At 51.0% G+C, this 12,510-nt stretch overlaps 1 protein-coding gene across 6 annotated transcripts in view; it reads left to right on the top strand.

Moving 5' to 3' along the window:
* HIVEP3 (HIVEP zinc finger 3) overlaps window positions 1-8,716 on the top strand; it is a 280,416-nt gene extending 271,700 nt beyond the window's left edge. For 5 of the 6 annotated variants that reach the window (XM_030290542.4, XM_072918044.1, XM_030290543.4 and 2 more), the window contains 2 exons: window positions 3,090-4,147; window positions 6,827-8,716. In XM_030290542.4, coding sequence (XP_030146402.4) covers window positions 3,090-4,147; window positions 6,827-7,642 — 1,874 coding nt within the window. In that variant the 3' untranslated portion in view covers window positions 7,643-8,716. Of the gene's footprint in view, window positions 1-3,089; window positions 4,148-5,963; window positions 6,029-6,826 lie in introns of all 6 variants that reach the window. The other variant, XM_072918046.1, reaches the window with a different exon arrangement.
* The last annotated feature ends 3,794 nt before the right edge of the window (window positions 8,717-12,510 follow it).

Here is a 12,510-nt window from a genome sequence, read left to right as displayed (position 1 = left end):
TGAGCAGCCGCTCCCCTTTGCAGTTCAGGCAGACTCTTCCTGGCCACTCAGCCATGGGGAAACCCATGAGCCCGGGGGTGCCAAATGCTTCCTGAAGGGCCTGGCATTGCAAATCAGCCAGGGGTCACACAGGGGTCACACAGGGGTCACACACAGCTGTCACACGTAAGTGTCATAGGTGCCACACAGAGCTGCCACACAGAGCTGTCACACAGATGTCACACACAGGTGTCACAGGTAGCACACACATGTGTCACACAGGTGTCACGCAGATGTCACAGGTGTCATACACACGTGTCACACACAGGTGTCACAAAGATATGACACACAAATGTCACACACGGGTTTCACACACAGGTGTCACAGACAGGTATCACCCACAGGTGTCACACATGTGTCACACACAAGTGTCACAGGTGTCACACACAGATGTCACACAGATGTCACACACACCTGTCACACACACCTGTCACACGCAGGTGTCATAGTGTCACACACAGGTGTCACACACAGGTGTCACACATGGTGCCACATGCATGTCACAGACAGGTGTCACACACAGATGTCACACAAATGTCACACACAGGTGTCACACACAGGTGTCACACACAGGTGTCACCGGTGTCACACATGTGTCACACAGGTGTCACACACAGGTTTCACAGGTGTCACACACAGGTGTCACACACAGGTGTCACAGAGGTGTCACACAGAGGTGTCACACATGTCACACACATGTCACACACAAGTATCTCCGGGTGTGTCCCAGTATCTCCGTGTGTGTCCCAGTATCTCCGGTGGTGTCCCAGTATCTCTGGGTGTGTCCCAGTATCTCCGGGTGTGTCCCAGTATCTCCGGGGGTGTCCCAGTATCTCCGGGGGTGTCCCGGCCCCTCCGGGTCCCCCTGGGGCAGGGCAGGGGACGCGGTGCGGTTCTCTGGGCTGCAGTGACATCCAGCGGCTGTCCCGACGGACATCTCAGGCTGGCCCTGCTGGGGAACTGCAGGTTTCCTCTGAGCACTGACGGCTCTGTACCTGTAATGAACAGGCTCTGTGCCTTTATTAATGTTCAGCTCTTTATTAAAAAGCTCAGCTGGGCAGGGGGCTCGACACGGAGCTCGCCCCCGCTGTTGGAGCTTTCCTGGTAGCAGAAGGGTGAGAAGGTGTGCAGAGTATTGAATACCCAAAATACAGAATACAAATATTCATAATTTTGGTACATCCCATTCCCCGCTTCATATGCTAATCGCTCCAAAAGCCATTCAGCATGCGTAGTTTGTCCCTTGAAATGGGTCTGTGTCCCTTTCATGGGGAGGGGTCCCAAAATGAGGAAGTCAATGAAGTCTTCCTCGTTCTGACCTTTCTACCTTTTCAATGCAAATGTGACAAATGAACTCTTGGTAGAACTCCCATTCCTTGTCTTCAGTTGGTTTCAGAACAGAGGAGGCCCACAATTGTCTTATGTTCCTAAAAGCTCTTTGTCAATTTATATTCTTCATTATAAACCCAGCTAACTAAACATTGTGCCTACAAGCAATCAGTTATTAGTTAACTACTAACTCCTAACTTCATCAAGGCCTACTCATTTATTATTATTATTTTAATTAACTCTAGTAAGGCTTATTTCTAGCTAAAATCTTAGCTCTTCAAAAATCTCTAAATGCCTTAAAGTTTACATTTCATGTGGTTCCCTTTTCCCCAGCCAGCGCACCCATCCAGCCCCCTCCTCTGTGCCCAGCCTTCCATTTAGGGGTGTTTTCATCCCCAAAACCCCCTCCCATGGTTCCACTGGTCTCTCTCTATTTTGCATCCCAGTCCTAGAATGGCAGTGTGGGTGTGGGTGTAGGTGATTCCCAGGATCAATTAGCTAATTAATATTTCGTTGTCAGTACTTAGCTCAAGCCAAGTGTCCCAGCAAGGCTGTTTTGTTCATAACAGTACCCAGCCCATAAAGCTCCTGCCGGCCCTTCAGGCAGCACAGAGATGTATTTTAACCTGCAGAAATACATAAAATCCTGTAGAATTAACTTTTTTTATCCTTCTCCCTGCCCGCAAGCTCTGATTTACAAAGCCCCAGACGCTCTGTCCTCAAACCGCAGCTGGAATTTATCCTACCCAGGGAGAATCCACAGAGGTCCCTTCCACCCTGTTTAATTTTCAGCAAAAGTCCTGCCTTGCTGATGATGATCTGTCATGAAATCTAGGCAGGAAAAGGCCCAACACATGGAGCTGGTGGCAGCTGGGGATATTCTGGAATCACCATCGTAACAAATAATCATCAAACCCCACTGAAGGGTGAAGGTGCTGCTATTCTCATCTATTAAAGGGTGGTTTTTTTGCATTTTAGAGCAAATAAAGAGTGTGGCAGGTGCCCAGCAGGGACCGAGGGTTGCATGTGCTGGCAGAGCTGGAACTGAAACTGGGGTACAGTGGGATTCACTGGGATCTACTGGGATCATCAGCAGTGGAGCTGACAGAGAGGGCAAGGCTGCAGCTTCAAAGCAGGAGATTATCAGATCTAGGAGCATCCAGATCCACTTTCCTCTGGTGCCCTTAGAGCTTGTGAGCAGATTTAGCACAGAAATAGCTCCTGAACATGTGTTTGGTGAGCAGATTTAACTCAAAAACAACCCTTTATGTGTGTTTGGTGAGCAGATTTAGCACAGAAATAGCCCCTTACATGTGTTTGGTGAGCAGATTTAACTCAAAAATAGCCCCTTACCTGTGTTTGGTGAGCAGATTTAACTCAAAAATAGCCCCTTACCTGTGTTTGGTGAGCAGATTTAACTCAAAAATAGCCCCTTACATGTGTTTGGTGAGCAGATTTAGCACAGAAATAGCCCCTTACATGCGTTTGGTGAGCAGATTTAACTCAAAAATTGCCCCTTACATGTGTTTAGTGAGCAGATTTAACTCAAAAATAACCCTTTATGTGTGTTTGGTGAGCAGATTTAACTCAAAAATAGCCCCTTACATGTGTTTGGTGAGCAGATTTAAATCATAGGCCCTAACACGTGTTTGGTGAGCAGATTTAGCACAGAAATAGCCCCTGAATATGTGTTTTATACTCTCTGTTCTGTTTGCCCCCAGGAACCAGTGAAGACCTTTTCCAGGACTCTGAGGGGCAGGAGGGATCTGAGCCCATCGAGGAACACCAGTTTTCAGACCTCGAGGAATCTGACGACGATGACGACAATGAGGACGAGGAAGATGAGGAGGAAGAGGAGAGCCAAGACGAGCCCGCGCCGAAGCTGCCGGAAGGCAACCACGGCACCCCCCTGCTGCACTCCTCAGGGGGCTCCCCGTCTTCTCCGGAGGAAGGCACCGAAACATCCGCAGCTCCAGAAGCTGCTTCCAGCAGCCCAAAAGCAGGGGAAGGCCAGCAGGCCTCCTCCTCCTCCTCAGGGCTGGAGACCAAGTGGTCAGCAGACAGCAGCGACGTTGCTGTGTGCCACAGCTTCTTGAGCCTCCACAGAGCAGCTCTGACCTCCACCGAGCACCTGGCTCCTGCTGAGAGAGAGTCTGCCACCAGGCCACAGATGTCCTTGGGCATGGACCTGTCCACCTCCAAAGACACCTCCCCGAGGAAAAGGTGGTCCCCGAGCCAGGAGTGCGGCAGAGGGGGTGGCAGCAGCAGAGCAATGATAGCGAGGAAGCACTTACTGACCAAAAACGAAACGTCCCCCAAACGCTTCTCCCCCACGGCAGAGCCGCCCTCCCTGCGGTGCCTGTCCCCAGGGAGGGGGCTGTCCCCCTGCCAGCGCCTGTCTCCCCGCAGGGAGAGCTCTCCCCTGAGATGTGTGTCCCCCAGGCTGGAGCTGTCGCCCAGCAGGCGCCCGTCCCCCCGGAGGGAGCTGTCCCCGAGGGCAGCTCTCCCCCCAGACGGAGAAGCGGCCCCTGCCAGGCACTCGTCGCCCAGCAGAGAGATGGCATCCCTGAGGTACTTCTCCCTGAAGAAAGTCTTGTCTCCAGGCTGCTTGGAGCTGTCCAGGTATCCAGCCCCTGGCAAGGAGGACTTGCCTGGCACTAGCAAATCAGTGGAGGACAAAGTTCCAAGCTCATATCAAGCCCAGCCCGGGATATTCTCTTCGATGCCTCTACCTCACAGGTTCTTTGGCAAAAACTTACAGCTCTACGAGTCCAAGCTGGTAAGTCCAGTGCCCTGCTGCCCTCTGGTCCCCACAGGGAGGTCTCTGACACGGTTTTTGGTGGAGGCTGTGATGCAGAAGTGCACAGGGACCCTGTGGCCACTGTCACAGGCGACCCAGAGAACAGCAGGGGACAGCAGTGGGTTTTGCACCCATTTGAGTCCTGCCCTTCTCAGTTGGAGAGAAATAAAGTTATCCCTTCTCCAAGGGGTTATTCCCACTCCTGAGCCAGCCAGTCCTGCTGGGACAAATCACCAAGGACACCCTCTTAATGATTAATTGTCACTAAGAGTCTTTTTGTTCCTGGGAATTTCATTCCCATCCCTGAGGTTTCCCTGGCTGGGGTGGAGCTGTGCCTGTTTCCCAGTGCTCAGTGACCAGAGTCAGCTCTGCAGCAGCCCTGGCTGAGCCCTGTGTCCACCCACAGCCAGCTCTGCTGGATGGGCTGCTGAGAAATGCCTGTTTGGACAGCTCTCATTTCATCTCACTTCTCCCTTCAGCACAGAGAGGGGTTTCCCACTGGGCCCAGAACATTGTTTTATCTCTCTGCTGGACGAATCAAATGCTGTCGGGAAAGGGAAATCGCCTGTTCCTCCCAGAGCTGCAGGCAGATTGATGTGGGGGAATATTTCCCATTCCTGCTGGAGTGCCTGGCTCTGCTCTCAGCTGTGCTGATGAACATGAGATCCCCTTGCTGTGGGGAGAGACTCCAGCCCTCAGGGGCTGCCCTGGGGGGAGAGGGGCCTTCACAGAACCCCTGCCACCCCAGATGCTGAGCCAGGGCTTCTCCAGACCTTTCTTCCATGCCCACGCTAACCTTCTGTCCTGTGGTGCCTCCTTCCTCCTCCCTTCCACTCTGAGTCTTTGCCTCACCTTCTCAGAGACTTTCCTTTACTTTAGCACCAAATCTTGGCTTCCTTTAATGCTGTTTCCCTTTCCTGTCACTTCACTTCTTGCGGTGAATCCCAGGACCCTGGAAACCCTCATCCTTCAGCTCTTCTGTCAGGATAACTTCCACTGCCTCTGCTTGGAGCAAATCCCCTCAGCTCCCAAATCCACAGTAGGAGACAATGGTTTAAATCCTGCTTGTCAGCCATTGCCACCTTTCATCTCCTTTGTTCACATTTACCTTTTGGCTTTGTTTTCCTGCTCATTTTCTGCACCCAGAGCCACGACTGTTACTTCTCTGTGTGCCCCCAAAGCAACAGCAAAAACCTAAATGGAAAATTCCCCTTTATCAGCATGATGGACAGCCAGGCTTTCATTGCAAAATTAACATTCTGGTAAGACCACAAGAGACAGAAAGACCAGAGGTCCCAAACAGAGCTTGAAGATGATCTTAGCTCAGTTCCAGTGCCAGCCTCACTGCCAAGTCTCACCACAACCGTCTCCCTTCCCACTGACCCTTGCTTAGGACAGTCTCTCCTCGTGGTGATTGTTGTGCCACTGAGTTATTTGTTTGGGCTTTCCCAGCATCCCTGAAGTGATTTAGCCAAGGCTTCCTGTGGATAAGTGACATTTGGCAGTGTTTGGACTGGTCACTGCTGACCCACACGCACTACCTTTGGTGGCTCTTCCTTTTTCTCTTTCCTGTTCTCCTTTGCTGCTTTCCTCTGCTGTGTCCTCAGAGATCCAGCTCAGGGAATGATTCCCCATAATCCTACAAAGAAATGTGCCCTTCAGTGGATCCTCACACTTCATCTCCAACCCCATCTTAATTGAAAGTTAATTTCAGTTTCTGTTGCTTCCTCTTCTGGGGAGTCCTGTGCAGGGATTTAGTCATAACCTCATCACTAATTAATCCATTTCTGTTTAGCCACATATCTCTCCATGATGTACGTTAGGAAACTATGGGAAGCACCGAGAGAGAAAGAGGAAAAGGTAAAATGTAGGCTCTGAACGCTTGATTTGCACAGAACACCCCATGAGGGTGGTGGTGGGGACCCACTGCTGGGTGTGCTGGAGGTGATGCCACCTCTCACTGGAAGCATCCTTGCACTCAGCAGCTGGAAGGATGCAATCCTGCTTTAGGAAAGCACAGTGGAAATGAATGAATGAATAAATAAATGAAATAACCTCATTCTGGGCTCTCAGGAACCCCTGCACCGACAGGGATCCCAAGCAGCTCGGCTGGCAGCAAACACTGGCAGCTCTGCCAGTGTTCCAGAGTCAGCTCTGAGGGTAGGGCTGATGGTTTTAAACTAAAAGAGGGGAGCTCCAGACTAGAGTTCAGGAGGAAATTCTTTATGCAGAGGGTGGGGAGGCCCTGGCACAGGGTGTCCAGGGGAGTCCCTGGAAGAGCCCAAGGCCAGGTTGGATGGGACTGGGAGCAACCTGGTCTAGTTAAAGATGTCCCAGCCCACAGCAGGAGGTTGGACAAGATGACCTTTAAAGGTCCCTTCCAACCAAATACCTCTGATTTTATAATGATCCAGGCCTAAGCCAAATCCCTGGATCTGTGCCCCAACACACCATGGGCACATTTGTCCCAGAAGGGAAATCTGTGGGTTGTGCTGCTCCTCGCCTTCACGGTGTGGGGCTCCACATCTCCCCGAGCTGACCGACCTCCCTGAAATGAGAATAAACCCCTAACCCCAATCCTTGCAGCGAGCCTTGCTGCTGCTGAGGCCGTCCCCATGCGTCACGCTGACCCGGCTCTTCTTTTCCCCCTTGGCGCAGAAGACGGACCCGCGCAGCCCGCCCTGCTGCCCCGGCACGCCGCCGCCCGCGTGCCCCCGGCCCCTGCAGGCCCCTCACGACCTCCACTCTCCCGGCCGAGGGGAGGAGAACGTCTTCAGCCACCTCCCGCTGCACTCGCAGCAGCTCGCCAGGACCCCGTACCCCATGATCCCCATCGGGGGCATCCAGATGGTGCAGGCCAGGCCCAGCTCCCACGCCAGCCTGGTGCCCGGCCCCGTGCTGTCCCTCCAAGCCGGACACTTCTCCGCCGCCAGCAGCCTCGCCCAGCTCGGCCGGGCCGCCACCAGCGACGGGGAGCCCCAAAGCCCTCCAGAGCCGCCATCAGCGTCCGCGTCCCCCGCGGCCAAGGTCTCCACGCACGCCCTGTGCCCGGAGCCGGCGGGTGGTGGCTTCTCGGAGGAGAAGACGAGGACTAGCGAGCTCCAGCAGCAGCAGGAGGAGCACAGGCTCGCGACAGAGGCTGATCCCAGCCCAGCGGAGCGGCCGCGGCCCTCGGTGTCCCCAGGCAGCCCCAGCACCCCCCAGGAGCCGTGTCCGGAGCCCTCGGCCGGCGGGGAGGAACCCTCCAAAGCCACGGGCAAGCAGCAGCCGGGCAGCTCGAGCACCCCTTCGGAACCAGCCTGCACTTTCATCTCAGCCGTCCCCTCGCTGGCCAGGGACAGCCCCTCAGAAGCCCCCCCTGGTCCCCCCCAGGCCCTGCGCCCCAGGAACCTCTCCGGGAGCAGCCCACACCCAGAGCACTCCGATTTAGGTCAAACTCACAAAAAGGTGGATGAAAACGCGGGAAGCGCTTAAGCCTCCGCCAGCTGTTCCACCTTTAGGCTTCCTCTGTAAAATCAACAGACATTTTCAACACTATTTCCTTTAGTATAATCATAAGAAGCACTCTAGTGAATGACCAAACCCATGGAAAATTCCTGGTTTTCTTTGTCCCAGTCTGGTATTATCTCCACATGTATGCAGTTACTTGTGCCTTTTTCTATACCTTTTGTTGCTTGAAATGTACAAAACTGTTTGAGGCTGTGAATATTTTTTTAGAGTTTTTTGGAAAGGGGGTTTGTTAGACCTTGTCTTTTTTGCCATTTAGGTGTGCGTAATCCTGGGCCTGAGAGATGCAGAAAGGAAAGGGTTAAGCATTTTAAAGAGGAAGAAGATGCACTGAAAACAAAAGCAAAACAGAAAAAAAAAACTTTTTTTATATTGATTAAATGATTAAAAAAAAAAAAGAAAAAGAAAAATTCCAAACCCTTTCTCCTGTGTACAGAAGTTTATGAATTGTATTTATTACATGCTTTATTTAATTCTTGCAAAGTGCTTGGTTTTTTTTGTTTTCTTATTCCTCGCATCCCTATGGTTGTGCTTTAAACAGTTGAAACTGCTTTACATTCAAAAAACGTGTTTACCCTGACCTTGTGACTGAAAGTAGCACTTCCTTGAGCAGGGGAGGTTTGTTGTGTGCAGGGAGAGAAATTGTCCCTCGAAAAGAGGAAAACGAACCGCGAGCACCCCTCCCTCCTGCAGAACCCAGCAAAGCACTTTTCTAAAAAAAAAAAAAGGTCAAAAAAACTAAAAAAAAAAAAAAAAAGGTTCTTCTTCAAAGATTTACCTGCGAGAAGGTAGGAATGTATGGAATGTAGAGCCCGTGCCAGGAAGGGTCTCTCGCTGGACGAGCCTCCTGCTTGCTTTGCTTTAATCCTCCCGCAGCGCCGCAAAACCCTGCCTGTGCTTGAGCAAGCCCTGGGCTGGGGGAGCCTCTGCAAACCCTCCCTTGGTGTCAGAGGGGGAGGAACTCAGCCCTGGAACCCTTTCTGCCTCCGGCATGTCTGAGTTGTGGACAAGCTCCCCCACATCCTATTCCACCCCACCCCATCATCCCATCATCCCATCACCCCATCCCATCCCATCCCACCCCATCCCATCCCATCCCATCCCATCCCATCCCATCCCATCCCATCCCATCCCATCCCATCCCATCCCATCCCATCCCATCCCATCCCATCCCATCCCATCCCATCCCATCCCATCCCATCCCATCCCATCCCATCCCATCCCATCCCATCCCATCCCATCCCTTTATCCCATCCCATCCCATCCCACCCCATCCCACCCCAGGCTGTTCCTGGCTGCTTTGGGAGCCCCAGGGGTGCAGGAGTGCTCAGGGCTTTGTTCCTCTGCCGGGCTCTCGGTGCCTCTGGCTCCTGTTGTCACCTTTATTTATTTCCTGACGCGGGACATCCCCAGCCCAGCCCCTCTGGCGCGCACGGGCCCCGTTTTTGGCTGGTTTTGGGAGATAAAAATTTGCTGCTGAATGGTGAATGCTTGCAAAATCAGCTTGTCATGCATGCGCAGCAGCTTTTTCCAGAGCAGATTTTTTGGGATGAGCGTCCCTGGCAGAGCAAAGACCTCAACTGCCAATAAATCCGATACCAAATCCAGAGTGACCCCGACAGAGCCATTCCTCTGTCACAACTTTTTAAACCACAAAGCTTCAAGTCGTTTGCCCCAGCAGGTTCTTTACTACTTCAGAGGGTTTTCTGGTCGATGGAATCTGTACAAACCTCTTTTTTTTTTTTATTATTAAAAAAAAAAAAAAAGAAAGAAAAAAAGAAAAAGATATAAATATTTAACCAGTGGACCAGTTCTTTCTTCTTTCAGAGCTGTTCCAGTTTATCGGGTACGTAATACACTTTTTAAAAAAAAATAAAAATACAAAAAAAAAATAAAAGTAATCAAATAAAATCCTGAATGAGAACATATTTCCTTGCCAGACTTGATGAGCTATGAACTGTTCCCGTTTCACGGGCAAAGAATAGAAATTTTTAAATAATCTGTCATTTTTTCTTTTTTTTTTCTCTTTTCTTTTCTTGTAAAGGGAATTAAGTACAGAAAAAGAAAAAGATATCATGGAAATACCATTAAGGCTGTGACACTGACCCAAAACAAGGTCCAGAACCCATTTATCCCCTAATTAGCACTTTTATCAAGTTTTCCTTTTTCCCATCTCCCCCTTTTTTGGCCCCGAGCCCGGGAGCTGCTCCTGTTGGCAGAGGCAGGAGCAGGGGCCGCAGCTCGGCTCCATTCACTCGAGCTCTCGAGCACAGCTCAAACCCTCCCCAGGCTTTAAGTGCGTGCTTGATACGCGCTTAATCCCAGGGCGAGTGGGAGTGGAGTGTGAGCATCCCTGGAAACCATCCATGAAATCGAGCGATTTCCCTGACTTCTGCCACTTTTTGCCCCTTGTCACACTCTTAACTTGATCCAAGGTAGCTTTTTGTATTTAATTTCACACACACACACACACACACATATATATATATATATATGTGGTACATAAAAATACTGCAGCAGCTGTGTCTGTTTTTTTTGGTGCATTTGCCGTGAGTTTTGGGCTAGATCAAATCTGCTCAGCTTCTTTCTGTAACTGCATTTCAATCTTTAATCTATTTAAACTTTGTGCGGATTTTTAAATTTTTTTTTTCCCCTCTGTCATTTGTGGAAAGAGGCGGGGGGGCGGGGGGGGGAAGCCCAAGAAAACCCCAAAGTCTTTATGTTAGTTTAACGTTAGTTTACTGATGATTTTGTTGTCGTTGTTGTGGGGGTTTATTATTGTCATTATCATGATTTTTAAGCTTTTCCAGCAGCTCGAAGCTTTCTGCATCTCAGCTGCGGAGCATCCGGGCAGTTTGTGTGTAGCCATCCAGATCCATTCACCCAGGGCCAAAAAAAAAAACAGGAAAAGGAGTTTGGGAAAGGGCTGAGGTGCTCCCGGGGACATTCCCTGCCCGGATCCCTTCCCCACCCCCGGCAGCCACGGAGCGGGGCAGGCAGGGACCGCCGCAAACTCAGGAGATGGGCACAAAAACCGAGTCCCAACCCAGTTTGGCTTCTGTGGCTGGGGTGAAATGGTGCTTCACGCTGTACCCAAGGGGCGAGAAGGCTGCCCCCAAAAAATAACTAATTGCTAATTAAGGGCTAATGGTCGCACTGCCAGCTCAGAGCTCCGCGGGAGGGACCCGCAGCACCAGCACCAGCATCTCTGTCTGCGGGCACGGCGGCTCCGGGCAGCCCTGGGCAAAATGTGTCCCTCTGGCCCGGGGAGCGCAGGAATGTCACTCCCGGGTTTAATCGGGTTGGGGTTGTTCCCATCCCTTCCCAGCCGGATCCCCTCTGCTCCCCCTGCGGCATCCTCGGTGAAAGCTGCCTGCTGGTCACAGCTTTTCCTGTCGCTCTGAATGTCTGTTCTGCCTGCAAAACAGGGATGGGAAATCCCTTTTTGCTTCCCACAAGGGCCGCAAGGGTGGCTCTGTTGCTTTGCAGAGCAATTAGTGGGATAATTTACCGGAGAATGTATTAATAATGTAAATGGAAAAGCAGAGCCCAGCCCTCCCTGATCAGCAGCAGGTGGAAATAAAATAAATCCATTGCTTTTCTCGTGGCAGAGCTTCTCCAATTTATAATCCATGAGGGCACACGGCCTGGCTGCTCCTCTGTGGTGTGGCTGCTCCATCAGCCCCAATCCCACAGGGATATTTCACTGATGATCTTCACTGATATTTCCCTCCCTGCTGAGCTGTTTGGCTGGCTGCTGGATCACACAGGGATGCTCTGGCAGCCAGAAATCCTCCTGCACACAGAGGACTTGGCCCAAGCTCTGGAATCTCTCCCTGACCATGTTCTTCATACCAGGACTGACACCCAGAGCTCAGAAAGCTCTTGGACCTCAATCTTGAGCACCTCTGGAGTTTCAGCAACTCCTCTGTGCTGCAGCAGGGGTTTAGCTCCTAAACTGAGCTCGGGGTCTTGCAGGGCCGAGCAGAGCACGGGATGAGGAGAGGGCTCCCCAAAACCACCCCATCCTCAGGGCAGAGCTCTGCCAGCTCGGATTCTTGCCAGCTCCTTGCCTGGATACCCAGGAGCTGTAGCGGGGAGCAAATCCATAATGAAACAGCTGTGAATTCCCAGCTTCCCACTGGGAAATGCAGTTCCTCACCTGCTCCTAAGGGGTGACATCCCAGCCCTGGTGTCCCTAATGTCCCACCAGTGCCACGCCCTGCTCTGATCCCAAATCCAGCCCAGCCCTGGGGCAGGGCACGGAATTCCCACCCAGAAATCCCAAATCCTTCCTGCCAGGGCTGGGGCTCTGCTTCCCCCTCCCCAACAAATCTGCAGCTTTCCCTGCCCCGGGTTTTGTCCAAAATCCACAGGGACAACACCTGAACAAGCAATATCCTCAGAAAAGTCATTCAAATTATCCCAATTTCCATGCAAAATCCTCCAGGATTTGATCTAGCCCTCCCTTGCTCTCCTTGCTTTTCCTCTGTTCATCATCTGCTTTTTTCTTTCCTTTCCTTTTAACATTTCTGTCTATTGCACAGTATTTACAAATAAAACCATATTGTGAGGTATTTACAAAAAAAAAAAAAAAGAGAAAAAAAAAAAAACTAGAAAAACATCAGTCCTGATGGCATAAAACCAATCTGTTTTCATTACTGAGATATGATGGCACTTACGATCACTTTAGTAAATGTAATGTAAAAAATAATTAATAATAATAATTAATAATAATAATAATGTGTACGCAAATTTAATATACATGGTCTCATGTAAGATAAATATTTGCCTTTTTTTCTAAAAGGTGTATGTATTCTGTAAGTGGAATAGTC

The sequence above is a fragment of the Taeniopygia guttata genome, chromosome 23 (assembly GCF_048771995.1).
Source record: "Taeniopygia guttata chromosome 23, bTaeGut7.mat, whole genome shotgun sequence".
NCBI lineage: Eukaryota > Metazoa > Chordata > Aves > Passeriformes > Estrildidae > Taeniopygia > Taeniopygia guttata.
The sequence above is the reverse complement of the archived record's forward strand: the minus strand, read 5'-3'. Positions and strand labels throughout refer to the sequence as shown.